Genomic DNA, 27,507 nt, shown 5'->3' with positions numbered 1-27,507 from the left:
ACCCTGGGGACCGGCACCTGCCACCCCCCGCCGGACCCCACCAAGTCTCTGTTTACATCCCTGTTCCCCGCCTACCCCTCCCGCCCCCAGGTAGGAAGCACTCTGGAGCAAAATCAGATAAAGCGTAAGAAAAAAAAAAGACCTGCATTACACTCTTCATAATGATAGAATTTATGAGCAGAAACTTAGTGCTCACTTCTGTTCATCACTTAGTTTCTCTTTGCTGCTGTCTTTATACTTTCTACATAGGATAAGTACTCTGCAATAATAATTTCTTCGTCTTCCAGAGTTGAGTCAAGGTAATCTTCTTCATGTTCTGGAATATCTTCCAGGATTTCATTCACAGCCTCTGTCTCCATATCTTCATCTGTTGAGGCGCTAGAGGTCCCTGCAGTAAAGAAGTGCAGCAACAGGGGAGCTGAGGGAGGAGGACAGAAAGAGAAACCTCCACGGGGACCAAAGGGACCCACGTCAGCTCCAGCTCGGCCCTCCCGCGCCACAGCGCCCGAGCAGCCCGAAGCGTGCACGTCTGCGAACGCCCCTCGCCGCCCCCGCGAGCCTTTGCCGCCCCAAGCCCCGCCTGCCGGCTTCCGCTCGAGCAGACAGTCCCTCCCGTCGGTCTTCAGAGATCGCAGACCCACCTGCAGAATCGGATGGGGATGTGGGTGGCGTTGCTGAAGAATCTTCCGCCGAGAGCCGCAGGTCAGAAGGAAGACTTCCACCGTTGTGAGCGAGGGTCTGAGCCGCCAGCTGGACGTTTCCCCGGAACACCCTCAGGGCAGCCTCAGCCGCTGCCGCGTCGAAGCCCATGTACACCAGCTGGGAGAAGGCAGGACGGCACTGGCGAGGGCCCAGGCCACACGGCACAGCGCGCACCCGGCACTCCCGCCCCCACGCAGAGCCGGGAGAGCCAGGTCTCGGGGGCACACGTTCCCAAAACCCACCGCACGCATGTACCACCGGCCTTCCCGAGCTAACGTGCGCGTGAGGCAGCTTGGAAAGGAAGGAGGAAGACCTGAGGCGGCCACGTTGGTGCCCAGTCGCCTCAGAAAGGCAGCCGGCTCGCAAGCCAGAGGCAGCGCTGCGTGCACAGAGCTCGTTGTCGCCGGGACCCTTAGCTAGGTCTCTGCAGCACACTAGGCAGGCTAACGTGACGGGGGGCACACGTGGACATCCCTGCAGGTCACAGGCAGGGGAACGGGAGGCGACGCACCAAGAGGCGTGTGTAGGAAAGAGGAGAAAAGCCCGAAGAAAACCTTCCCACAGCTTCCCTGTTTCCTACTCTGAAGGAAATGCCTGTGCCCCGCGTCCACCCGCTGCAACTGCTGCACAGAGGCTGCACCCTCGGGCGGGCTGTTCACACCTGGAGCCCCGGGAGCCAAGGGCTCGGCCCTGCCTGGCCGCCAGCCTTGTCCCGCCAGCCAGTCCCACACGAGGCTGTGCGGGCGGAGAGGGGCACAAGGCGCTTGCACTCACTTGGTCAATGGTTTCCCGAGAAGGACTCTCCTGATGGCTGTTGGTTTCCGGACCAGAATCGTTTAACCACCACATCTGAGGCTGACTGAGCAGAATCTAAAAACGTACAGGGACACCCGTTACTCATCACTAACATCCGCTCGGTCACTCAGGCAGAGACTGAGCACCTGTCGCGCGCTAGGCAGGCACAGCCGTGGGACACACGAACAGGTGTAGAAACTGTGGTGGACGAGGCTCAGGGTGCTGTGGAAGCAGAGAACGGGGACCCCTGAACAGGCTGCGGCTGGAGAGGCGGCTGTTCAAAGGCGGCTCCCGCCAAAGGTCGTGTCTGAGTTGAGGTCTGGAGGATGAACAAGATTATTCAGGCAAAAAGATCGCATCTGAGGAAGCAGGAAAGGATTTGAGAGAGCAGGCGGAAGGATTCCAAGAAAACACAAGCTTGTTGCAGCTCAGCCTTAGGGGTGACAAGGTCATAAAGAGCTATAAACGGAAAGCTATAAGCAGTCCAGGGCTGCCCAATGTGACTTCTCTTTGGAAGGTGACATGCTCTAGGTTTACAATGTCAAGGAGAAGAGCAGAGTTCTTTGGACCCTTGATTTCTCTGTCACATGATACTTACTCTTAACCTTATAAAGCCCTTTTGGGGAACTTCCCTTTTAACACTGAATACTTCTATATCGATCAAATGCATTTATGTACTATTTGTATAATTAAAAACAAGTTTTGAGCCCCATCAGTCCCTTCACATATTCAGAATTTTTAAATTTCTCTAAGAAATCAAATTAGATATTCAAATAACATTTTGAATTAAAAAAATATATTAATACATATATTTGAAAATTCAGTCGACCCTTGCACAACGCAGGAGTTAGGGGCGCTGACCCTCATCGCAGTGGAAAACCCAAGTGTAACTTACTGTGGACCCTCGGTATCCACAGTTGCTCCGCATCTGCAGATCGTGAAGTACTATACATAGTATTTACTATTGAAAAAGGTCCACGCGTAAGTGGACCCACGCATTTCAGACCCATGCTGTCCAAGGGTTAACAGACCAACTAATGGGGACCTCTGAAGAACAGGACGGGAGGTCTTGAGAATAAGAGGCAAAGGCAGGGCAGGCTCCCCACTGCCTGCAGGATTCAGTGTGAACTCCTCAGCAGGGCAAACAAGGTGACGCGGCCCGCCTAGCCCCTGCCTACCTGTCCAGCCCCATCTTTGGCCATTCCCCACCCCGCCCCACCTCCAGCAGGTGTAACCCAGGCCTTGGCAACCCCGGGGCTCAACTCCTCCGGCCTCATGCTTCAGCCCTTAGCGCTGCCCCCGCTTCTCCTCCGTCTGCTGGGCCCCCTCCCGTGACCCGCCCCCCAGCTCAGCTTGCAGTTCCTGCCTCCCCACCCAGTGCTGCGCTCCCACATGGTAGCCCTTACGCCACTGTGCTCTCTGCGTCTGTCTCCCCACTAGCCTGTGGGCTCCCCCAGGGCAGGCGGCATCTCCACTGAGACTCAGCACAGCGCCTGCCTCATTAAGTATCCTGTCTGCTCCTTGAACAAAAATTGGAAGGACGTGGACCTGGGCAGAGTTACCACTAATTTGGATCCCAACCTGTTTAGTCACTTCTGAGGACTTCTTTAAAAAGCCCCTTTGCCAACATGTACTACTGACTAAATAATAAAACTAAATATTCAAAGAAAACATTTGAATTCAAAAAAATTACATTAAAACTTCAATCACCTTTCTTCCACCTTACTGTTAAACTCCCGCTGCAAACAGAAACCTCATCAAAGTTCCTGCCCTGCGAGCCCTGCGGCATCGTGGACAGGCACTGAGGTGGGTGGGGCTCGTCACGCTGGCTCTGCCACTGGGTTCGAGAACAAGAGAGTTCCGACCCTTAGATCCAAACCAGGAATGAAGAGGAAGGCCCGCAGCCGTGGGGCTCCTGGCGTCAGGAAGGACAAAAGAGCAGCTTCAATGAAGAAGTGGAGGGGTGGTGCCTGGGCCGGGAGCAGGGCTGCTCAGGGAGGCCAGAGGCTGGGGAGGGGTTACCTGCAGGGACTCCTCCAGGTTCCCGCTGGCCTGGTGGAGCGCCTGCTTGGCTGCACGAGCGGAGTAGCCCATTCCTTTCAAATAGTTTATGTTCTCCAGGCGGCGTCTTTTCTTCTCTTTTTCCTCCTTCCTTATTTGGTCCAATTTCTTTAGGAAAACAGCAGAGTTACCAAGTTAGGGATTGCGGTTTTGTAGAAAGCCTTCTCAATCCATGCTCTATAGGAGTCTCAGGGTCACCAGGCAAAGTGAAAACCACAAGGTGAGGTGACCTTCTCTCTCCCCGTCCCACCCAGCATGAGGGCCACTAGGGCAGAGACCAGGGGTGTGCTGCTCGCGGGGAAGCCCAGCGGGAGCCGGAGACGTCAGGCCAGGGAGGGAAGAGAGCACCTCGGGGACCACCACCTGGCACCAGAACAGGCCCCTGGGAACCAGCAGGCACATCCTGAGGACCCCCGGAGAGGTGGACGTGCCTTCTTCTAGGAAGCAGGGGGAGGAGCTTCCTGCATGGGTGGGAGGGCTTCTCAGCCTCTGCTGAGTCACCTGGGATCTTACCGAAATGTGACTCTGAACGTGGGGGCCGTGGAGGGGGTGGGTGGGTCCTAGATGGCGCCCAAGCTACCGATCCACCCACCACTCCCTGGGTAGTAAGAACTTAGTCCACTTAAAACCCCAAGAATGCTCAATGCCAGGTGACAAAGGTCACCTACCCCCGTGGTTCTCAACCCCGAGGCTCAGGTGCCGGGCGTTGCTCCAAGAGCCTGAGGAAGGCCACAGGTTCAGTCTCTTCTCCTCCTCCCACCCCAGCCCTCATCAGGAGAGTTCTGAGTTTGTTTTGAAAGCAAGTATCACTTTATTTTATTTCTATTTATTTATTTATTTTCTGGCTGAGCCGTGCAGCTTGTGGGATCTCAGTTCCCCGACCAGGGATCTCCCCGGCAGTGAAAGCGCCCAGACCTAACCACTGGACCGCCAGGGAATTCCCACAAGTATCATTTTAAAAGGATTTCTGCTGATTAAAACAATAAAACTAAAACAGGTTTGACAACCACTAACTGAATCCAACCTCATTATTTTGCCAATGAGAAGACAGAAATCTCTCAAGACAGTTAGGTGCCCCAGTCAAGGTCATCACCGACAGCAGAGCAGAGAGACAGCTTCTGCACATTCTAGAAACGGTCCGCCCTCGGCCCAACACAGGGAGAACAGCAGAGAAAACAGCTTTTTCCTTTGATGTATCTCCTCCTACCTCCATGGTTCAGTCCAAGCAACAAGGGTCCCCTCTACATTCTTACAGCAAGAACACGGCCTCACCTCTTAGGAGAAGAAAGGAATCCTCACCACGGAACCAAATACTCCAAGCTGGTAGTAGGACTAGGCAGAAGGGGTGACTGCCCACAACATTTCCTGGGATGAAGACAACCTCAGCCTGTAATTTCCTGTTTACAACAGTGGAGAACCTACCTGTGGGCAAGCGGGGCTGACGACGGCTGGGCAGCTCTGCCATCCCGCTGCCCACCCCCTTCCCCGGGGCTGTGGTCCGCACCCCCACCGCGCCCTCTAACTGCCTCCTCTGGGCCAGTCTCCGAGACTCCGAACCCTTCTGCACAGGCCCGGCAGCTCAGGCACCTGCTCCAGTCCCGCAGCGGCCCCTCCCCACACCCAGTCAGGAGCCAGCGCTCCTGAGCTCCAGCTCCCAGGCCCCGGCTCTGCCTCCCAGCTGACCCTTCCCGCTTCACCACAAGACCCACGCGGGCCGGCGGAAGTAGTCCGTATCACTCACATTTCCACTTTGATTCACACACACACACCATGTAAAATGCCTCTACCCCGTCCCATCCTCTGCTTGCCATTCCAGCCTCTTCCACTTGTATTTCAAAAGGCTAATAAGAAGGACGATTAACATTCAAGCAGAGAAAGACCCTCCCAGCCAGCCAGCCAGCAGACGCGGGCCTCAGAGCTGACACAAAGTTGGGGCCTCAAAGAACACTTTTTCCTTATTACAAATGCCTAAGTCAGTTTTCTCTTAACCATGTAGATACACATGATATTTCTCTTTATACTAGCATTAGGAAAATAAAATAAACCAAGGAAATGACAATAAGCATTGCACTGCGAAGTCTTATCGACACAGTAGGGTCAAATGTTGTGAGAGAACTGGGTTCTAAAGTCACGGCTGTGTACAGGCAAAAAGACTGAACATCCCTTAGGAAGGCCGCCACGCTGCCTCTCACGGCCTCGGAACACTTCAGCACTGTCAAGTGACCTCAGTTTCATTAGTCTGTTTCTTTTGCCAGATGAGAAACTGGCCCGTACTCAGGGCCACGAGGTACAAAAAAGCAAACTTTTAGGAATCACCTATTACCCTCTACTCAGTGAGACATTCAAACCCGGAGCTTCAGAAACTGAGAGGACAGCAGATTCACGGGAGCTCACACGCGATGGGACTCGGAGCTGGTCTTCCCACCAGCCACCCCAGCTGTCCCTAGGGTGTGGGAAGCTGACTAGTTCCCCAAGTAGGCCCTGACCAGCCTAAGCTAAGCAGACAGGCTCAAGCCAGTCAGGTCTTGACACTCCCCTGGCCACGGCGACTGGCTCAAAGGTGGCCAATCAGTGAGCAGCTCAGAACGTCTCTGAGGATTCTGGGACCCGGACCATGCTCTTGGTGTGATGGGATGACCCCGGTAACACGGAGGAGGCAGAGAGACAGAAACTAGAACTCAGCGACAGGGCGAAGCCACTGAATCAACTAACCTGAGACCCAGCCCTCCTCTGGGCTCTTTACAATTAAGTAGGCCAGTGAATCCCTCCCTTACCCTCTTTATTGGGCGTTTAAGCCAATCTGAATTTGTTGCCTTCAACCAAAAGCATCCCAACTACACATCCACTGAGTGGAAGAGTGAGCACGGTCAATTGCCCTATATACTCTGTTGTTTTTTTATTTTCTCCAAGGGCTTATAGTTTAATTCATTAAATGCACATCTGATAGGACACTACTATTTTTTAAAAAAAACTTATTTTTGCTACTTATAAAAAGTTAGGAAGTGAAGTGGTAACGGTTACCATTTTATAGTATCTTTTGGCTTTTCAGAACCTTCTGTAAAAACTCAGAATGCTATTCTCAGATGGGAATTAGACAGTTCAGGAGAAAACCAGAGCCTTAGTTCAGGTTTTGCCACCAATTTGACCCATGACCCTGGAAAAGACAACCTCTGAGCCTGTTTTCCTCATTTGTAAAACTACCATGTTCGATATGGTAACATTCCTTCCAACTCTGAAATTCTAAAGTTTTTTTTTTTTACTGTACTTATCTCTAATTGTTTTAAATGATTATAGTTTTGAATCTTTGCTTTTATAACATAATGTTAGTTGTTCATATGATTTGACTCATGTTTCCAGGCAAGGATGACATCCTGAACTGTAACAATGGCTCCCTGGAAAACACAGACCCCTTTAAAATGGTTTCCAGAAATATACCGTGATTAAAAAAGAGAGAGAGAGAGAGAAGACTGCTTGGATAACTGTACTTACGAGCTACCTGCCACCATAGCAAGAATAAAATGAAGGAAACTGCACTGTCTGAAAACTGATGCAATTAAAAAAGACAAGTTTTTCTCCTGACTTCCGAGTCTGAAGCAATAAAGAGCTCCTTGTTAATAATACCTAGTACGGAATTTTCTTTTTCTGTTCTTTCATATCTGAGAGCTAAGGCACTTTGGAAATAATTTTGCTATTGCCTCAAGTTTCACACCTACTCAAAGGCAAAGGCCTCAACCAAGCGTTGCCAAGACCACATTAAGGTACCTCTCTGCGGTTGGTGATGTGGGCAGCTGCGTGGTCCACGTTCCCGTCACATGCCCTTAGGCCAAGCCGAGCTTCCTGGGCACTAAATCCCAGCTGCATCAAACTGTGAACTTTAGATGGATCAATATATAGCTCTTTAAAGAGCTGACATGCCTACAGACAAAGAAAAATATAAGAATCATGTAACCATAGTAACATTAAAGCTTAACACAAAGCTAAAACCTAAAGGAAATTGGATTGTACCCAGTGTGAATTAGGGTGTGTCAGATTTTAGATAAAACCTCTAAATGTGACCTATTATCAACCAGTGCAAATGAAAACAGACAACACCCTCTCTGCTCACGTGACTTATATGCAGTATAACATGAGAAAACAGGCTGAGGATTGTGGGAGGGGCTGGTATCCATTATCTCCTCCTTTTTGGTAATAAAGTCCCCTGAATTTGAGCTGAGTGTAGCCAGATGGTCTAGGCCAATGGCATGTAGCAGAAATGACAGGAGCACCTCCTGAGTCACCCCTCTAAAGAGGCTTGCCCCGGACTCTCTCCCTCCCTCTGCTGGCTGGAAGAGGCACTGACAGGACACCAGCTGCCCCACTGCCCTGGCTGCTCACCTCTACAGCCAGATGAGAGAAACGGAAACTTCTAGCCAATTAAAGCCACTGGCTTTCTGAGGTTTCCTTATTACAGCACCTTGCCTGTACTCTCGCAAATACAGATGTGTTTACGGTATATGTGAAGGAGGGACTGGGAGGGAGGTGCACTTTCCTCACCAGTCACACACCACTGAGTTCATGAAATACTTAACTTCTGGGGATTAAAAAACTAAGTAGGTGAAAATGGTCACAACTTTGGAGCATCCACTTTCTTACCTTGTTGAGATAGTCATAAGCCTCTTCACCATTTCCACTGTGATAATTTCGGATACCTTGAAGCAAGTAAAGTCTTAAAAACAAGACTTTCTCTTTTCCACAATTTCCCTAGAATTATTGGGGGGAAAAAAGATAAAACTGTCTTATTTCTCATTACAGGTCTGTAATACTGACATTTATAATTCCCTTCATCTCCACAGGGGCAAAATGGCATTACTAAAATGTTTCTAGCTTCACCATTGCTGATGGCAAAAGTAAGGATCCCAGGGTACAACGGCATCGCCAGTCCCAAACAGAACACCTATCTCCAGGTGCCCAGGACAGGGGGCCCCCCTCTGGTCAGGAGGGAAGTATGCAGAAGCCCAAACCAGGAATATCTCTTATGTTGCCCTGCAATTCCCAAGCAGAATTCTGATGACCTGTGGAAACTGCCTGAGAAAAATCCTTATTCAAAGCCCAGCTCTGGAGCTGTGACTCACTCGTGTGAACTGTCACTGTTCAAAATGTCTATTTTCTGCATTTAAACCTTTCATTAGACTCTAATGAATAGAGTCACCAGCTCTCTCGGTCACGCTGATCAATGGGTTTCTGTGACTAGAAAACTGTGTTCCTCTGGTCACAGGCTAACTTATAAGATGTTTAACAATCCCCTTAAAATATAGCTTAAAAAGAACACGTTGCATACTACTATCAAATAAATCACCTTCGGCAGCAGTCTAAACACTTTAACAGGAATAATCTCAAATTCTACAAATGGGCTCACTAATACCTAAAACTAATTACAGCAACATACTTTTATGTGGACCAGTCTCTGATGATTTTCTCCATAACAATTTTTAAAGCATCTCTGGGCCATGTTTAATTTCTTCTCTGCATCGTCCAGGCATTCCAGCTGTCCCAAGCGGAAGTAGCACCACGCTATGTCCAGCTGGAGTACTGCGTAGTTGTCCACAGTGTCCAGCAGTTCTCTGCAGCACTCGCTACCAAAGACAGGAAGTGACATCACTGACAAGAAGCAGTAAAAACCTTTTTGTGAATTACTGGAATTTTTTTTTTCCAGTTTTTGGTGTATTTCCAAAGACTACTCTAAGACAGAGATCGCAATGTTTATGAAGGGAACTATATTTATAATCTGAATCCTTCCAAGGGGAAAAAAAAAAAGGAGTTAGGGCTCAAGAAAAGAAGCTCAACACCACCTGCCCTGGTAGGGGGGGGAGACAGACAGACAAGACAGACGCACACACACACCCTTGCCATGTTGGGAAAGAGGCTTGGCAGGAAGCGGAAATCGGGGCCACTGTGTCAGAACCCTTCAGCAAACGTGGGGAGACAATGCTTTAAAGCAGTGGTTTCCAACCCTGACTGCAAATTAGAATCACCAGGATGTGAGGAATTTTTCTTTCCTTTTCTATTATTTTTTTTGTTTTTAAGAAATACTGATGCTGGGACCCCACTATATCAATTATAACAGAAACCTCTGGAGGTGGGGCCTGGATGTTGTATTTCTAAAATCCCCCTAGGTAATTCTAATGTACAGCCGAAGTTAGAACCCCAAAGCTTTAAAAGCACACTAAAAAAAAAAAATCCTTCCTTACTATGAACGCCTCAGTTGATGAAGACTCTGATGAGGCATTCACGTCCCATCACATTAAAGGAGGGGAAAAACCATCCAGACAAATGCCAGGCTCTGAATGCCTAGCTGACCTTGGGGCCCAGGTGCAGGTTAAATGCTACTCGGCAGCTGTCGCAGCAGGCTGAACCCAGATACAGAGGAAGGGAGAAGACAGCAAGGCAATGGAAGGTTGACAAAGATGGACATCGAGAATATTTATTTTGATTTTAAATTGTAATTGTTAGAAATTCATAATGCAAATCTAGATCTCAAGTTTGAACTCTCTTCAATAAGAAAGTAAAATTTGGAACATTCACAAACTTTAAAGATCTCATCTGTTTTTGTTTGTATTCTACTAAAAGTAAGACTGCTCTGGTATAAAACTACAAAACCTGCATGCCCTCAAGCTTCCCATCCTGCCCATCAAAATCTGCTTGGGGTGGGGGGCGGGGAAGAGCTCTGATTCTGTCATTTATGTTTGGTTTTTTTAAATACATTTTAGTTATTTTGGCTGCGTTGGCTCTTTGTTGCCGTGCGCCAGCTTTCTCTAGTTGCAGCGAGTGGGGGCTACTCTTCGTTGCGGTGCGCGGGCTTCTCATTGCAGTGGCTTCTCTTGTTGCGGAGCACGGGCTCTAGGCGCATGGGCTTCAGTAGTTGTGGCACGCAGGCTCAGTAGTTGTGGCTCGTGGGCTCTAGAGCGCAGGCTCAGTAGTTGTGGCGCACGGGCTTAGTTGCTCCGCAGTATGTGGGATCTTCCCAGACCAGGGATTGAACCCGTGTCCCCTGCACTGGCAGGTGGATTCTTAACCACTGCGCCATCAATGACAGGGAAGTCTCTGTCATTTATGCTTTAAAGCAGAAGTCTAAGTGGAGTGCCTGCACTCCAGGGTACGTACAAGACAATCCACTGGGGCGTAAGAACAATCTCTCAGAGCAGGATTTTCCTATTTATTTGCGGTTTCTTTCTTTGAACATTTCTATTCTTTGTGAACGTTTTGTAACATACACACCATATTTTACACACATGCACACACATCCAGATGTATGACCAGGTGAGGGGCACCTTCTCTGAATCTTCTGCTTGGCCTGAGAACTTGACATTGAGAGGAGAGGAAGAAGTTCATGGACCATGATCTGATCTTACACTCCAGGTGAGATTTACTGATCTACCTGTAGGCACCTTCGGTTTCTGGGAGAGAAGCCTACCCCACCATTCTCATGAAAGCAGCGGACATTTAGCCAGTTTTCAAAGTCTCACGCATGTGAACAGGCTTGTTTGTGTCTAAAGCATCAAGAGTGAGGACAGAAACTGCCTCCTTTCAGTTAAAAATAAAATCATGCGTATAAGTTTGACCCAGAATTGAGTATTTCTGCAGCCAAAACCAAACCCAAAACCAAAACGCAGCACAGGCCTCACATTAAAGACGTTCGTTTCATTCTTTTAGTTTAAACACATAACACTTTTTATTCCTATATAGGCTATAAAAGAGATCATGACATCACCTGTATATGATAATTTTGAAACTGTTAGGACTATATTTGAACCTGATCATGTCACTCAGAAAAAAATTTAAAGACTTGTATAAAATTGTCTTAGAGTATATTTTTATTGATTTTGCTTTAGTAGCCTGAATAGTCAATAGCCAATAAATTTTCATGTTAAAAACATTAATTAAAATCAATGTATAACGTTGATTTAAACAAAATATACTGAGCCTAGCTTTAGAAAAATTAAATCCCATTTGGGCTCAAGTCAGTTATTTAACAGAAACTTATTACACTTGCCTCATGAGTTTTATATTTTTTATATAAAATAAAGATATTAATTTCAAAAAAGGTAAGCTAAGCTTAGGTATCTGCTTTTTTTAAAAGGAAGGTTGGCTAAAAAGTCATTTTTAGTTTTATTACTGGCTGTAAGGAACTGGATTGTGTGTAGTTTTTTTGTGTGTTTCTCGATACATGGGTTCAATAAATACCATTAAGCGATGCTTGGGATGCAGTTAAAAACATGTTACTTGAAAAGAGTGGTGTGACCTTTTCAGGGCTTAGTTTTAAGCTTTGTTAGGTGGGACCAGAGCAGCCTGTAGGGCAGAATTAGCCCTTCTTCCCACACCCTACTGAATTCTCTAGCCAATGCCCCGTTTCCCACAGGTTATTATCCGCCCTCTGTGATCTCTCTGCTTCTCTGAGGTGGTGCTTTCCCAGCCTGGGGGCAGGGCGGGCATGACCTCACAGGCCTGTGCTGACCATCACTCAGCAGAAGACTCCAGGGGCGCCCTGTGCACTCTCCCGCAGGCAGCTCTCTCCTCCCACCACTGTGGCCTCCCTGGATTCCGAGCTCCATCTCTTCCGCTCAGGGGAGACCAGGAGGCTCTGCCTGGGTTTCTCCTCCGCACACTGAGGCCTGGGAACTCCAGGCAGTGAGCTGAAACAATTCACAGGGTTCCACTCGTTTGTTTCCCCGCCTCAGGGACCACTGTCCTGCATTGCCAGAAAACCACTGTTTTTACACATTTTGCCCAGTTTTTCAGTTGTTGCAGGGGAGAGGGTAAATCCGGTCCCTGTTACTCCATCTTGGCCAAAAGTATAACTTACATTTTTAGCTTTAAATAGGGGAAAGAAATTACTCTCAGTCATACTACATACCATACCACAAGATGTACAAAAGAAAGCTGTGATAGAACTTTGAGCCTACTTGGAGCAGGCACGAAAAACATCAAGGGGCAAAGGAAGAACAACTTAAGTTTCTTCCACCTCCACCGCTGACTTGCATTAGAGTTGATCTCTTTTACCAAGAGAGGGAAGGCGCACAAAAATTACGCTAATAAGTTGACCTGCATGAACAAATCCCCAGTAGAAAAAACCAGTATTTTCTACTTAAAAAGGCACTGACAATTATTATTGGATTATTATGTCTACTACTCACTGAGCATGTTAACGTACCATGAACTGAAGAGGGAGTTATTTTTTTACTCAGGGTCTCCCTGAGACCTGATAATGATTTCAAGGAGGTGTCCAAGGTGAAAAGACTGAGAAAGGCTCATACAGACAGATCAAGGTCAACCATGCCTCAATAACCGCTGAAGCTGGATTACAAGTATATGGGAACTCAGTATATTAGCTGCTATTTTTATATGTTTGAAATTTTCCATAATAAAAAGTTAGAAACAATTATGGAAGCGAATAAAAAATTTACCTGAATTTAAGGACCTAACTTACAGCCTGCACTGCTACCTGTAGCAGAAGAGAATAAAACTGACACTCAGAAAAAAGCAAAGACAAAGAGGCAGAGGAGGAAAACCAGAGAGGCACCAAGCCCTTGTTCTGGTTACTTTCAGCTTTGCCCCCTCCTCCCAAATATTTTAGACAATAAATCCCCCTTTTTGCTTAAATTTAAGTTTGTTCACTTAAGACACAAGGGTGCTGCCAGTACAGCTGGCAAACTATATATACTTACATTTATCCTCTTGAATGTACTGTATATATTGGGAGTTCCTCAAAACGGAAAAGAAAATAACACTGACGTTGTTACCTTTTGAATATTTCAAACATCAAGTCTATTTTTCAAATATTTCATCTGCCTGGATTATAGCTTCTCAGTACCGTTTCCCATTAAGAGGAACCAGGAGCCCTTGAGAAAGTGTTGGCTGTTGCTCTGGGGCAGGAAATATTCATGATGAGTCTGGACCAGCTCTGGCCACGAGAGAGCAGAGACTACAAAGATTACCCCAGGATCGGGTCAAAGGGATGCAGGACCACCTGCCAGCTGAAGACAGCCAATTTAAGCTCTGAGGTGTGAAGTGTATCAAATGTGTTAAAATCCATGAGCTCATACTGATACTTAAAAGAAAAAAAAGGGCTTCCCTGGTGGTGCAGTGGTTGAGAGTCCGCCTGCTGATGCAGGGGACGCGGGTTCGTGCCCCGGTCAAGGAAGATCCCACATGCCGCGGAGCAGCTAGGCCCATGAGCCATGGCCGCTGAGCCTGCGCGTCCGGAGCCTGTGCTCCACAACGGGAGAGGTCACAACAGTGAGAGGCCCACATACCGGAAAAAAAAAAAAAAAAAAAGCAAAAAAAAAAAAAGCAGGGAAACCTCACCGGTGATGTCATCTTTGGAAGATGCTAGGGAAGCAACTCATTTATTCTGAAAAGAAGAAAATAAAGAGAAAGAACCCAGCATTTTATTCTGTCTTTCTGTACAAATTGTACCTTAGGAGGACCAAACAGCGATAAGGAAAAATATTTTTCAAAAGAATTCCTGCAATAAATGCAGAAGGAATAATACGTTATCACCATCTTGGAGCGCCTAATGAAACAGTGGATTTGGGGAACGCTCATCAACATCTACACCAAAATCACTAAGTGAAAAGCTGACAGGGACCTTATAACGGACAGTGCAGGCTGACAACATGTCATAAGAAACAGACATGATACCCTACATGCTTGTTGTAAAAAAATAGTGCCTATGTTTATAAAATGCTTTACAGGGAAGAGAGATCAATTAGAAATGCGACGGGGAAACAGTTCACAAATCAGTCTACACCATAACTACTCTTTTATGTTAACCATCTTGGGTGAAAATCGGAGTGTGAAGTGCACGGGGTGGGGGAAGGGTGCTGTGTGTAACTGTCATCCTCCTTCAAACTTGCTTTCACCAGGTACAAAAGCACCTACCAGAAATATCTGTCAGCGTCCAACAGACACGGCAAGGCTATTCCATATTCTTTTCTTTTCAGGAAAGCTCTGCCTTTCTCATGATATCCCATAGCTAACATAAGGGCCTAGGAAAAAATAAGGATTTAAAAAAACATCACTTTAAACTATAATAAAACGAATTATATTAAAAGCATACTAAGCCTAAAGAAATCAAATATTGTGAAAACAAACAGACAAAAAACTCAAGATCACAACTAAATCTAAAAGCCAAAATTAAGGAAAACAGCATTAAACCTTCATTTCATTTAAACACTGAAACCAGGAACTCAATTTAACATGGCTGAAATGGTCAGAAACGGCACCTGTCCCTTCGTTTTCATCACTTTATTTTAGTATCGGCTGATCTAGATCTATTTCTAGTATCCATAAGACTAAACATATAAAAAACCAGCCAGTAATGACTGTATCTTTTCTAAAAAGAGCATTCATTTCACTCTCTATTCTTAATCAGGTTTTTTTCTGAAGTATCTGTCAACTGTACCATTTCTAAAACAATTTTTGCAAGGTGATCCAAATTTCTTTAAAGTTCATTAATATTTTTAGATTTGAATTTGTATATAATTCCATTTTGTAAAGGTTTCCTCTAAAGATCTAAATATCATCATTTAATATACGAACGTAGTATCTGCAGTGGGCAAACAGTTGCCAAAAAAAATCAATTCAATGAGATTACAAAGCTCTCTTATTAAAACGTAACTTTAATCCTTAATTTTAAATCCATAATTCATATAGTGAAACCAACTCGAAAGTGTCCTTTAAAGACCAAAAAATTAAAATTAACTTGACCCACAGTCACTAAAGCTTTTCATATAAGAAGCTACTGGACTCCAGCTCAGAGACTGATCTCATGGGCCAAGTTGTAGATGCTGCTAGAAAGACCCCCTTGGAGATGTTCAAAGGTAAAACCACTTCACCCTTACTCCAAATTAGAGGACGGGGCTGTGGAGAGACAGGGGAAGGGGTGGCAGAATCATCTGTCACACTTCCCCCAAACTACCTAGCGCCCCAGCCTCCCCTTCTGATCCGCCCCTTAGGGAATGAGGCCCCCGAGTAAAATAAACCACAGCAAAACAAACACTGCCACAGGAAGCCACTGCTCCAGGCCAGTGAGGTCCTGCCCTTCTGTACTCAGGCACTGAAACTCACAGGGTGAGCCGGCCAGATGCAGTGCTCATCATACGGTCATGTTCTCTGTTTATGAGCTGGAGACTGAAAGCTGCTTCTAATCCTTTATAATAACATTCCAAGATAAAACAAATAGAAAACCACTTCTGCTCTGACAGCAGATCAAAGAACAAGCCATAAATTTCTTACAGTACTTACTTTTCTTTCTGATGGAGGGATTCTGATTGATCTGCCCGTCTGGTTAGCTATGTCTAAGTATGGTGTGGTTTCTGGATCCACCACCATCTCAGCTGCAACAAAACCAAAAGGAACTCCATTAGTTCAATGTTAAAAAGCAATGATGGTGACATTAAAAATGTTAGACTGTAGGGGAAGAAAGGCCAACAAGAAATGTGATACTCCCCTCCCACGCATGCTCCCGCCCATTTGCTGCGTGATTTGCTGCCACCTTTGAGGACTTGAGCGAAAGTCTGAAGCTCTGTGTACCTCTCTCTGCCAGTATCTCCAGGCCTCTCTTAGTCCTCTGAATTCTTTTTTCTTTTAGTCTGGCTTCATTCTGCTCTTCTTCTTCAACCTGGGAGTTTTTCCTCACATCCTCTTCAGACTGTTTTAGTTCGAGCACCATAGCTTTTACATTGTGGGTCACTCCCTGTTCCTCAAGTGTTTTCCCTGTCAAAATCAGAAATGCACGTTATAAAAAGAGTCATTAAATTTACTGGGTAATAGGCCATCTTCTATGTTAAATGGAATCCTTAAGCCTGCGTCAGCACTTGCAAACCACCATGCCACATGATTGGTAAGAAGATGTTTAAATTTGGCTGTTTACCTATGTTATTGTTAAGCACTGGTTAAAATCAGCCAGGGAAAATGAGGTGACTAAATTAATCCTTAGTAATTTTCTTTATTCTCATCATAAGATCAAACTAAAGCAATCAACTGTTTGAGAATCTACTACAGAGAGAGACGTGATATCTCCCACCCTCTAGCTGGAGATATAATCCAGTTCTCAGCAATGGACTGGAGGCCAGAGTGCAGCGGCGCACTGTGAGAGGTAATTTACTGAAGTGGGTAAAAACAAACACCTTGGGTTCCATCCCTTCTTAACTCTATAGCCCTGAGTGAACCACTTACTGTCCACGTCCTCATATAAAAAATGGGAATAAAGACAGAGGTAGAAGTTAATGGAACAGAATGAAAGAGAATATGAACAAAATCAAAAGCTGGCTCTATGAAAAAAATTAATCAAATATACAAACCTAACAAAAATTAAGTCAAAGATGCAAAAAAACAACAAACAAAACGAAAAAGGGTAAATACAGATAGCAAACATTATAAAATACCAAAATAATATTAGGAACTATGAGCATATAAATTTGAACACATTTCTGAAAACTCTAGTTGGACACACATTCATATGCATACGTACATATACATACACATATATATATTTAGGAACTCGACAACCATTCTAACATTTATATTGAAAAATAGAGGACTTCCTTGGTGGCACAGTGGTTTAAGAGTCCACCTGCCAACGCAGGGGACATGGGTTCGAGCCCTGGTCCGGGAAGATCCCACATGACACAGAGCAACTAAGCCCGTGCACCACAACTACTGAGCCTGCGCTCTAGAGCCCGCGAGCCACAACTATGGAAGCCTGCATGCCTAGAGCCCATGCTCCGCAATGAGAAGCCACCGCAATGAGAAGCCTGCGCACCTCAACGAAGAGTAGCCCCCGCTCGCCGCAACTAGAGAAAACCCGTGCACAGCAACAAAGACCCAATGCAGCCAAAAATAAATAATGAAAAAAAAAAAAGAAAAAGAAAGATCCATCAATGGCCAAGTTACCATGATAAAGAAGAGCCAAGAGGGAGACTCATCTTACTAGATTTTTTTTTTTTTTTTTTTTTTTTTTGCGGTACGCAGGCCTCTCACTGTTGTGGCCTCTCCTGTTGCAGAGCACAGGCTCCGGATGTGCAGGCCCAGCGGCCATGGCTCATGGGCCCAGCCGCTCCGCGGCATGTGGGATCCTCCCGGACCAGGGCACGAACCCACGTCCCCTGCATCGGCAGGTGGACTCTCAACCAGTGCGCCACCAGGGAAGCCCATCTTACTAGATTTTAAAGCCACAACAACAAACAAACAAACAAACAAACAAAAACCTCTGGTGAGACTATCCATGCAGCCCTGGGCTTGAGGAAAGAACTTCTTAAAACACAAACAATAAGGTGAAAAACTGATGGATCTGATAACATCAAAATCAAGGATTTCTGCCCAATGAAGGATACCACAAACTAATTAACATAGAGATGCGATGACAAACAGTTCAAAGATATCTAAAACAGGTAACAGGAAATGGCTAGAGGTGATGCTGGAAAGGACGACTAGGGCTAGGCTGTGAAGGCTGCATTACATCAGGCTGGGATGTGAACCTGACTCTCCGTAGGCCATAGGAACCTAATGGAAACCAAACAGACTACAGTGCTTGCCCAAACTGCTGCAATAGCTAACTGGTCTCCCAAGGCCATTCGTGTCTCCTTCGCATCCATTCCCCTACTGCAGCCAAAGTGATCTTTGAAACACAAATATAATTGTGTCTGCTCCCCAGCATCAATGGCTTCCCACCTCTCTAGAGAGAAGCCCTCTAATACTGAGTAAGGCTCAAGTCCAGGGTTCCTCAGCAGCACTACTGGCATCGTGAGCTGCATTAAGTCTCTGTTGTGGGGACCGTTCAGTGCCTTGATGTTCAGCACCATTGCTGGTCTCTTCCCATTAACTGTTATGAGCACAACCTCCCCTGGCCCCCTGCTACCAAGTCATGACAACCCAAAATGTCTCCGGACATCGCCAAATGTCCCCTGGGTGGCAAAATCACCCTTGGTTAAGGAGCACCACTATAATCTTTACAGTGTGGCCTCACTGCCTGGCCCTCCATCCTGAAGAAGCACTACCCTCCGCTCACCTACTACACTCGGCCATATTAGACCTTTTCAATCCCTCGAATTCACACGATGGAGCTTTAACACGAGGCTCTCTGGAGCGCTCCCCACCACAGCCTCCTCCCCGTCTTCACTCAGCTTTAGCTCTTCTCCCTCAGGGAGAATTTACTAGAAACTCTATTTTACTTTGAGCACGCCTAGACTTCCATTCTGTAACATTTCACCAGACCTGTACTGAGTATCTTTGGAAAAGTTGCTTCCTGCTTTACATTTTTATTTTAGTAAACTCTAAAATAATTGGTTTTGCATTATATACGTGATAAAGCCACCCAAAATTTTTGAACAGAGGAAGAGTGAGAAAAAAAGATACAAAGTCATTATTTCTCTATTGACTTGATTTAAAAATTCTGCATACTTTGCCATAACATACCTAGTTGAAGTTGTTTCTTATTTATGACAATTTTGATATAATTTTCTTGAAATCCAAAGGTTTCAGCTATCCTGTAAAATAAACCCGAAAACTATAGGTAACCAAATTTGTTATTTATTATCCATTAAATAGATTTTAATCATGATAGCTATTTTATACATTCTTCTCAGAAACACCGAGTAGTCCAATTTACTGACTCACAACATTACTTCAGATAAAGTCAGCTTACTAGATGGTTATTTGAAACTGTGTCAGAGACAGTGTCCTTTTGTAAACTATCTGTTTTACTATTTGGTTCCTTGTGAAGTAGAGACCACTGGTGCTGTGTATCTGTTTGAACAGGAGGGCCCTAGCTGCATGTCAGGAGAAAAGCCATCCTCTATACCTTCTGCGGTCTCCTTGGAGGAGCCCATAATAGGGGGAGTTGTTCCATATAATCTTCTGCTCATTGTGTGTTGAATGAATGATGCTTCCTGAATCCATCCCTAACAGCCCTCATGTAGACCAAAGAAGAAAATGAGAAAAATCACTTTAAGAAACACTGACTGGCTATCCCTGGAGGTATTCAAAATACTTACCAGTTAAAAATACACAAGTAGATGAAGTAATTGACCAGGTCTCAAAAGTTAGGTTTTCACTGGTATGTGACAGGCAGGTATTTTTTTTCTTTTTACAAATGGGCAAACAGCCTGAAACTGGCTGAAATACTTCACTGAACACCACAGCAAGCTATTAGTGCACTAAGGAATAAAATTCAAAACTAATGATCTGGCCAATATCAGGCTGTCTCCTATTTCTATCACTCATTCATTGATTCAAACACGTATCAAGTACATGCATCCAGAGTTCCCACCTGATCTCAAGTTACACCAGGAAGTGAAGAGATTGCTGCAAGTCCCGAGTTCTCACTTTGCCCTTAAATGCCAGTGTGAGCCTGAATAAGTCCTTCAGCCTCAAAGCCTCAATTTTCCCTTCCATTCAGTGACGATAATCAAACCTGCCCCATCTCTCTTACAGGATGGCCAGGGAGGATCAAATGAGCGGGTGTAAAAGAGCTGAGAGCACCTGGGGCACAGGGCACACAGATACTTACTTAGACCTCAGTTCTCTGCCAGTGACATGCAGTCGGGTCTCCAACAAGTTTTTCCTATCCTATTTAAAAATAAGACAAATAGAATGCACTTGAATTTGACACTTTTTGGAGCTGTTATTCTGCCTATAAAACCAGACAGGTTGATATCAGATGATGTAAATACTCGCATGCCTAGCATGAAGCTATTGAACAAAACCTGACGTGTGCTGACCCTGTGACCTGGAAGTCCTCAAGGGGGCAGCAGTGTGGCACCACAGGCAGGGCTTCAGTCTCTGGGGGAAGGTCAGCTGCTCACTGGGGTTTGTCCCCTGTCTACTCAAGGGAGCTGGGCTCTGCTCCACAGGACCCATCCCACAACCTCTGGCACTAGGGCCACCTCAGTGAGCAAAAGAGATAGTCCCTTCGGCGCTCCCAGTGAGGAGGGAGCAGCAAGACATGTTCCTGGAACCTTTCCTTCTCGGATGGCTGGGCTTCAGAGGAAAATACAGGACCACCAGCGACACCTATGAGACCATGCAAATCATCTGCTCTGATTCCATACTCACCAATCAGCTTTCTGACTGGTGGTCTGGTTTCCCAGGTACTTGATTCTAGCAATGAAGAGTCCTGTACATACATACTGCCCTTTAAATTCCCAAACTGGCATTCTGAGATAGATACATATATAATTTCCTTCTTCTAATAAAGCTCTTTGTTTTTCCTAGAAATTTTTAACAGCTTTATAGAGAGGTAACTTACATACCTTAAAGTTCCCTGTCTAAAGTATAAGAGTCAATGGTTTCTAGTATATTTACAGAGTTAGACAACCGTTATCATAATCAAATTTCAGAACATTTTCACCATCTCCCCAACCAAACATGTGCCATACCTCCTATTCCCTCCCCTGCCCCCACCACAGACAACCATGAATATATTTTCTGTCTCTACAGATTCACCTACTCTAGATATTTCCTATCAATGGAACAACACAATATGTGGCTTTTTGTGTCTGGCTGCTTTCATAATGTTTTTGAGGTTCATTCATGTTGTAGAGTATCGGTACTTCGTTCCTTTTTATGGCTGAATAATATTCATTGTATGCGTGCACTCCATTTATCCACCAACAGACATCTGGGTTGTTTCCACCTTTTGGCTATTGTGAATTGAGCTGCTACAAACGTTCATGTACAAGTTTTTGTGTAGACATAGTTTTCATTCCTCTTGGAGTAAAATAGCTGGGTCATATGGTAACTCTTATACACACTTATTTTCATTTCTTCTGAGAATAATTAACATTGATCAGTCTGAAGAGGCACCCTTGGGTGCCCTGCCTCAGTAACATTTCTGGACTTCAACTACTGAGGACGCGGCCCTGACACAGGTGGCCCAGGTTACGGTGGCCCTGCTTGGGCACTCAGCTCTGCCTCTGGCTTCCACTGGCATAGAAAAAAAAAGACGAATTCCTTTGTGATGTGTCCTATACAGTTTTAGAAAATCTGAAGTAATCTTTTATTCCCCATTTTTGCTAAATGTTCATTCAAACTCTAGAAAATGTAAGAATGTTGAAGCCTGCAGGCCAGACTACTTTGTAAACGTTCCAGCTTAAGAATCCATAAAATTGACTTTTAAGTTTGTAAATGTTCAACATGTAAAGTAACTGAAAAGAATTTTATCTTTGGATTGTATCTTCAAAAAGAACTCATCATTTATTTAATCACATCATTAAGTTAACTAAGTATTAGTAACTATGTAAATTTGGGGAAACTACGCACTTTTTTTACCCGTGGAGGTAAGAAGACTTCGATTGTAGCAATTCCTGTTGCTTTATAGTGCTCATTGCCTGTGCCACGCTCCACTGCTTTGCAACGTATTTCTTCTATTATCTTTTCTACTTCATTTTCACAACATTCTAGCTTGTCAGAGTACTTCTTAGCAAGGTCCTATAAAGAAAAATTTAAAAACACAGATCAATACAGTACCAACTCAAAAAAAAAAGTATAATACAGAACAGTGCACGTGGGACTCTAAGGCAAAATAACTAATGAGTGGTGGTCACCCCTGTTATAGTGAAATCCAGACTGTGGCTGGACATCTTGAGAGGTGTAGAGTTTAGAGAGGACCCAGGGAAACATCAAAACCAGGAAAGGACAGGAAAATAGGCCCAAGAGAGAAAGTAAGACCAGTTGGGATTACACTAGGGGGGAAAAGCAAGGTGGGCTGTGACTTATGTAACTGTAGTATATACACAATTATTTTAAGGAATAATGAACTGTTCAATACCACTAAAGGGTGGGGACAAAAAAACCAAAAACACAAACAGAGAACATTCTAATTTTCCTAACTTGTGAGAACAAGTCAGGTTATACGACGGTGTAAGTATATATTTATAATAGGGGAGATGTTCATGATACACATAAGTTACAAAACAGATCAGAGGACTTCCCTGGTGGCGCAGTGGTTAAGAATCTGCCTGCCAATGCAGGGGACACGAGTTTGAGCCCTGGTCCGGGAAGATCCCACATGCCACGGAGCAACTAAGCCTGTGCGTCACAACTACTGAGCCTGCGCTCTAGAGCCCGTGGGCCACAACTACTGAGGCCCGTGCACCTAGAGCCCGTGCTCCGCAACAAGAGAAGCCACCACAGTGAGAAGCCGGTGCACCACAAAGAAGAGTGGCCCCCGCTCACTGCAATTAGAGAAAGCCCGTGCGTAGCAACTAAGACCCAACACAGCCAAAAATAAATAAATAAAATAAATTTAAAACACCCCGAAACTTTCTGTAATTCTCTAGAAAACATAAACATAATTACTCAGTGAGGGTTTTTTTTCCCCCTCCTGACACCAACTGGATGTCCTACAATTCAATTCAATTCTGTCATTAACGATCTGGAGTTAGAGGCAGACTCCACAGGCTAAGGGCTCAATCCCACAAGTCTGCCTTCATTTCAGGCACCAGGTTACCCACACTTCTGTCTGACTTGGCTACAAAGTCAAGGGTCCCTACAACCCCTACCCCTTCAGGCTTGGTAATTTGCTAGAACAACTCCACAGAACTCAGGAAAATGCTCTACTTATTATTACAGTTTATTATAAAGAGTACAAATGAACATCTAGATGGAGATGTACATGTGGCAAAGTCTGGAAGGGTGCAGAGAGCAGGAGCTTCTGTTCCTGTGGAGCTGGAGTGTGCTACTCTCTGGCGCAGGGACGTGTCTGCCAATCTGGAAGCTCCCCAAATCCATCATTTAAGGGTTTTTATGAAGGCTCCATTATGTAGCCACGATTGATAAAATCACTGGCCGCTGGTGAGTAGCTTGATCTCCAGCCCTCTGCCCTCACCAGAGGCTGGAGGGTAGGGCTGCAAGTTCCAAGCTTCTAATCAAAGTCTGGTCTTTTAGGCGAGCAGGCCCACCCTGAAGCTCTCTCCAAAGAGCTGCCTCTTAGAACAAAAGATGCCCCTGTCACCCTTACCACTCGGGAATTTCCAAGGGTTTTAGGAGCTCCGTGCCAGGAACTGGGGACAGAAAGCAGCTTTCTTATTATGCCACACCTAGTTTCTAAGCCAAGAAATTATAACAAGCAAATTCAAAAGAAAGATCAGAAGGTTTGCAAAAACTAAAAAGTGAGTCCTGTCAGGAACAAGAGAGACAGGAAAACCCTAAGACCCTGACACAGCTATCACTATCACCTCCCAAGCACGTCATTGTGTCACAACACAGGACAATTTGATGCCCTCCTGACAATTCTTAGTCCTTGATAAATGTTACACTGTTTATCTCAATATACTCAGACTGAGAAAACAGAGAAGTACATTCTAGGATATTCCAATATAATAGATTTCTATCAAAAATGATTAATGTTCCTCAGCTTCGAAAGGCAGGCAAACTTCAATTTCTAGAAGTTTCACTTATGTAAAATGATGCCATTTCTGATGATACCATAAAAAAACCAAGGCATAATTATTAGGAAAATATATTTTGGAAAAATGAACAGATAGCCATAGTGTAAACAAAGCTGGGGGAGGGAAGCATTGTTTTACAGCAGACCACAGTAGCAAGGAGGGCTGAGAACCCACCAGGACACTAACGCTGAACAGGTCACACACTAAGCTTCTGGCACTGGAACTGCCCTGCTAGCAGGAACACGCAGATTAATAAACTTAGGTAACATCGTGAAGGTATTAGAAATGATATATGCCAAAATAATTAGATACCATTCTCATATAAATAAAATCTTTTTAAATAAAAATAAGCTTGCCAACTGCTAATAAAATGTGGGACCTGCTTTTCACTCATGTTTTTGGTTATGCCAAAGGTTTACCTGGTTGTGCCTGGCAATTTCTGGTGACTTCAGAATCTTACTTACCAAGGAGACTTACAACACTACTAATTATTAATGTCTTAAAAGGAAAATACCTTCAATGCCAAACCAACTTTTTTATTTTCATCTGTATATGGAGGTTTCCAGAGTTGAATTCTGTCTTCTCTTAAAAACTGGGTCAATTTTGCTTGGAGATATTTCTTTTGTGCCATCCTTGAAAGCAAAACAGTACATCACTGATACCCCATGCCACATTTCAAAGTGTTTTATAACTTACCTAATACACTGATGGGTTTTCTAGAGTAAGCAGAGGTCTCCTCCACTCCTCCTCCAGTTTAGTCTAAATTACTTTTAGACTAGGTTTTAACTAGCTCCAGGCTTCTCTAAAAGATATATATATTATATACAGACTGAAATATGTATTACATATGCAATTATATATATTACATAAAAATACATATTTCAAAGTTGCTAATATGTAGCAACGTTTATTACACTTTTCTATTTCTTAACCTGCTATTATTCTCTAAGAGAAAAGATAAGATAAATCCCTAAAGTAGTGAACTTAAACAATTCGATGCAGAGCTTATCAATTCTCCTGTATATTGGCTATTTCAACACAAAAGACCAATCACCTTGGCAGGGAAACATGAAGAAAAGCCAGCTTGAACCATGAACTATCCATAACAAATATCTTCTATATCTGAATTTTTTAAAATAAAAATTTAGTGTTTACAATACTAGAAAGTTATGCATGCTATTTTGTGATAAAGCATAAAAGCAAATCTACATATACTATTCAAATCAATACTGGCTGGGTCATCATTTTACAGATGAGAAAACCAAGGCCCAAGTTTGTAAAATGACTCAATCAAGGATGCAAAATTAGGCAGCAGCATAACTAGCACTGGGACTTCTGCCTACAACACTGGACCACTGGATTCTGCCTTCTATCGCGAAATCCCTTGCTGCTTCTCTGTCCTGTGCATGTAACTACTCTCTCCCAAAGAATCACACACAGCAATGGAGCTGCCTACTCAACCTTCACTAGCACACCAATTCAAAGGGGTGAGTGAGGCGGCTAGAGGATCAAACAGCTGACAGGGGCAGTACAGCCAAAACAGATAAGCAGTAAGAAAAGTCAAAAGTTATTACTCTTGAAGGATGAAGACACATTCTAGAGAGTGAAAAAATATGTAAGAGTTAATGTAACCTAGATAAGTAACTTTCTTTTTTTTATTCAGGGCCTGTATTCCACACTCCCCAAAACTCAATTCACCCGATTTTTAAATCAAGTTTGAGAACTTAAGTGTATTCCATAAACAAGTGTTTTAAAAGAAAGTTCAAATCTATTTTATATCAATTTGGAGGCAAGAAACAGGGTAATCAGGATAGCGGGGAGAAAAGGGATAAAGAAAAAAAACACATCAAAGAGGGGGCTGTGTGCATCCAGGTAACCTACAAAAGAACCCCAGATTTTCAAGCACTAATAAACTGCTTCTCACACAGAAAAGCATATTAGCACTTACAAGCATTAGCTTTCCAAACACAAATAACTTACAGGACCACTACACAAAGTTAGTTCTCTACTGATAAATGTTCAGAAATTGCCACGAAAGTATCACTTGTGGGGAGAGGGCCATTTACTGGAGCCAAGCTATCTGTAAGGCTGAATGCACAGCCCTCTGCCATCCAAGTAGCTACATGACCAAAGTCTCAAGGGATTTCCTAAACCTAGTGTGCAGCCCACACTCCACCCAACCAGCAAATAAACAGCAAGGAGGGTCTATGAACCACCACTTATGTTTGAGAAAAGATTACACCACTGTCTTGAAACTTACAAAACTTCACTTCCAGACAACCGAATAAACGAGGATACATATTTTAAATCAAAAGGGAAAAAGGTTTAATAAATCAGTTTCCGATTTTAACTGGAGAACTGAACGTTTCATGGATGCCATACAATGTTCGGCAACACAGCCCCCCACCAAAAGCAGAAATTCATTAACACTACTGCTCTAAACTGAAAGCGAAAAGGTATAAAACGTTCCTTTAAAATTTCACTTTCACTTTTGTAATAAATCGATCAACGCTACCTTTCCCCAAAGCTTTTCAAATATATATCTATATATATATTCATTCAAAATACATTAATTTTTCTCTTAGGCAGACTATTACAAGAATCTTGTATTAAAAAATAAGAGTATGGGAAAGAGTTGAGAAATACAGAATCAGATCGTCAAGGCTGGAGAAAATAAAGTGTTTTCTCATTAAACAGTAAAGAAAATCTGTCTTTGCAAATAAATCCCAAATGGCATATCTGGAATTACAGTGTTATGACTCAAGCTTTTTGTATGGCTAATTAATTTTAATATATACATATATTTCTCTTTCTCCCTCCAAAGACACTATTCAATCTTTTTAAGTACCCAGCACCTCAGCCCAGCCCAGAGCAAACCTAGGGCGCGGCGAAAAGCCGGCGCAACCTGAAACCCCGGCCCGCCGACCCCAGTCCCGGCCGAGCCTCCGCGCAGGGCGCCCACCTCCCGCCGCTGCGGTCGCGCCCGACCCACACGGGGTTGGCGTCGGGGTCGCGCCGGGGGAGCGGGGGCGCCAGGCGGCGCGGCTGAGACCCGGGTCTGGGACTCGACGCTCGGCCGCCGTCTCCTCACCTGCGCCACCGCCGCGCCAACCGTAACCCGCCGAATGCCCGGATGCGCCGGCGGCCGCCGTTTGTTTTCATTCCGGGTGAGGCCGGCCCCGCCCCCGCAGCCTCTGTCGCCGGGCCGCCCCGCCCCCACGCGGCGGAGAAGCAGGATTGTGGGCGGGGCTAATGTGGGGCGGGGTTGTGGGTAGGCTGTGGGCGGGGATAAGACGGACCGGGGTGGTGGGAGTGCGGAACAAGGGTGGGGCGGGGTTGGGACGAGGACGCTGGCTGGAGGCTGGGGGAAGATGTGGGCGGGCAGAGGGAAGAGCGAGAAGGAGCTGGGGCGAAGACCCCACCCCGGACTTCCTGGGGGGCGGGGGCGGGGCTGGCGGGAAGACTCGGACGGCTAGCTGCTGCTGGCCTCAGCCGGGAGCTGGGGAAACCGCCGGCCTAGCCT

General features: G+C 45.1%; 1 protein-coding gene across 2 annotated transcripts; it reads right to left on the bottom strand.

Moving 5' to 3' along the window:
* Window positions 1-104: 104 nt before the first annotated feature.
* NUB1 (negative regulator of ubiquitin like proteins 1) lies at window positions 105-27,146 on the bottom strand (the record flags this gene model as incomplete). Of its 2 annotated transcripts, none has more annotated exons than XM_082847081.1 (15): window positions 105-388; window positions 642-819; window positions 1,477-1,572; window positions 3,520-3,666; window positions 7,321-7,473; window positions 8,191-8,298; window positions 8,984-9,170; window positions 14,476-14,582; window positions 15,841-15,932; window positions 16,129-16,311; window positions 19,012-19,082; window positions 20,105-20,163; window positions 21,856-22,023; window positions 24,499-24,616; window positions 27,076-27,146. In XM_082847081.1, 15 exons carry the CDS (start codon window positions 27,144-27,146, stop codon window positions 210-212), a joined length of 1,917 nt encoding a protein of 638 aa, XP_082703207.1. In that variant the 3' UTR covers window positions 105-209. The 2 variants fall into 2 exon arrangements, with proteins under 2 accessions (XP_082703207.1, XP_082703208.1); XM_082847082.1 differs by lacking the exon at window positions 27,076-27,146 and adding an exon at window positions 26,947-27,008.
* Between the last annotated feature and the right edge of the window lie 361 nt (window positions 27,147-27,507).

The sequence above is a fragment of the Leucopleurus acutus genome (assembly GCF_964270905.1).
Source record: "Leucopleurus acutus genome assembly, chromosome: 9".
Lineage (NCBI taxonomy): Eukaryota > Metazoa > Chordata > Mammalia > Artiodactyla > Delphinidae > Leucopleurus > Leucopleurus acutus.
Note: the sequence above shows the minus strand (reverse complement) of the source record. Positions and strands in the feature narration are given on the sequence as shown.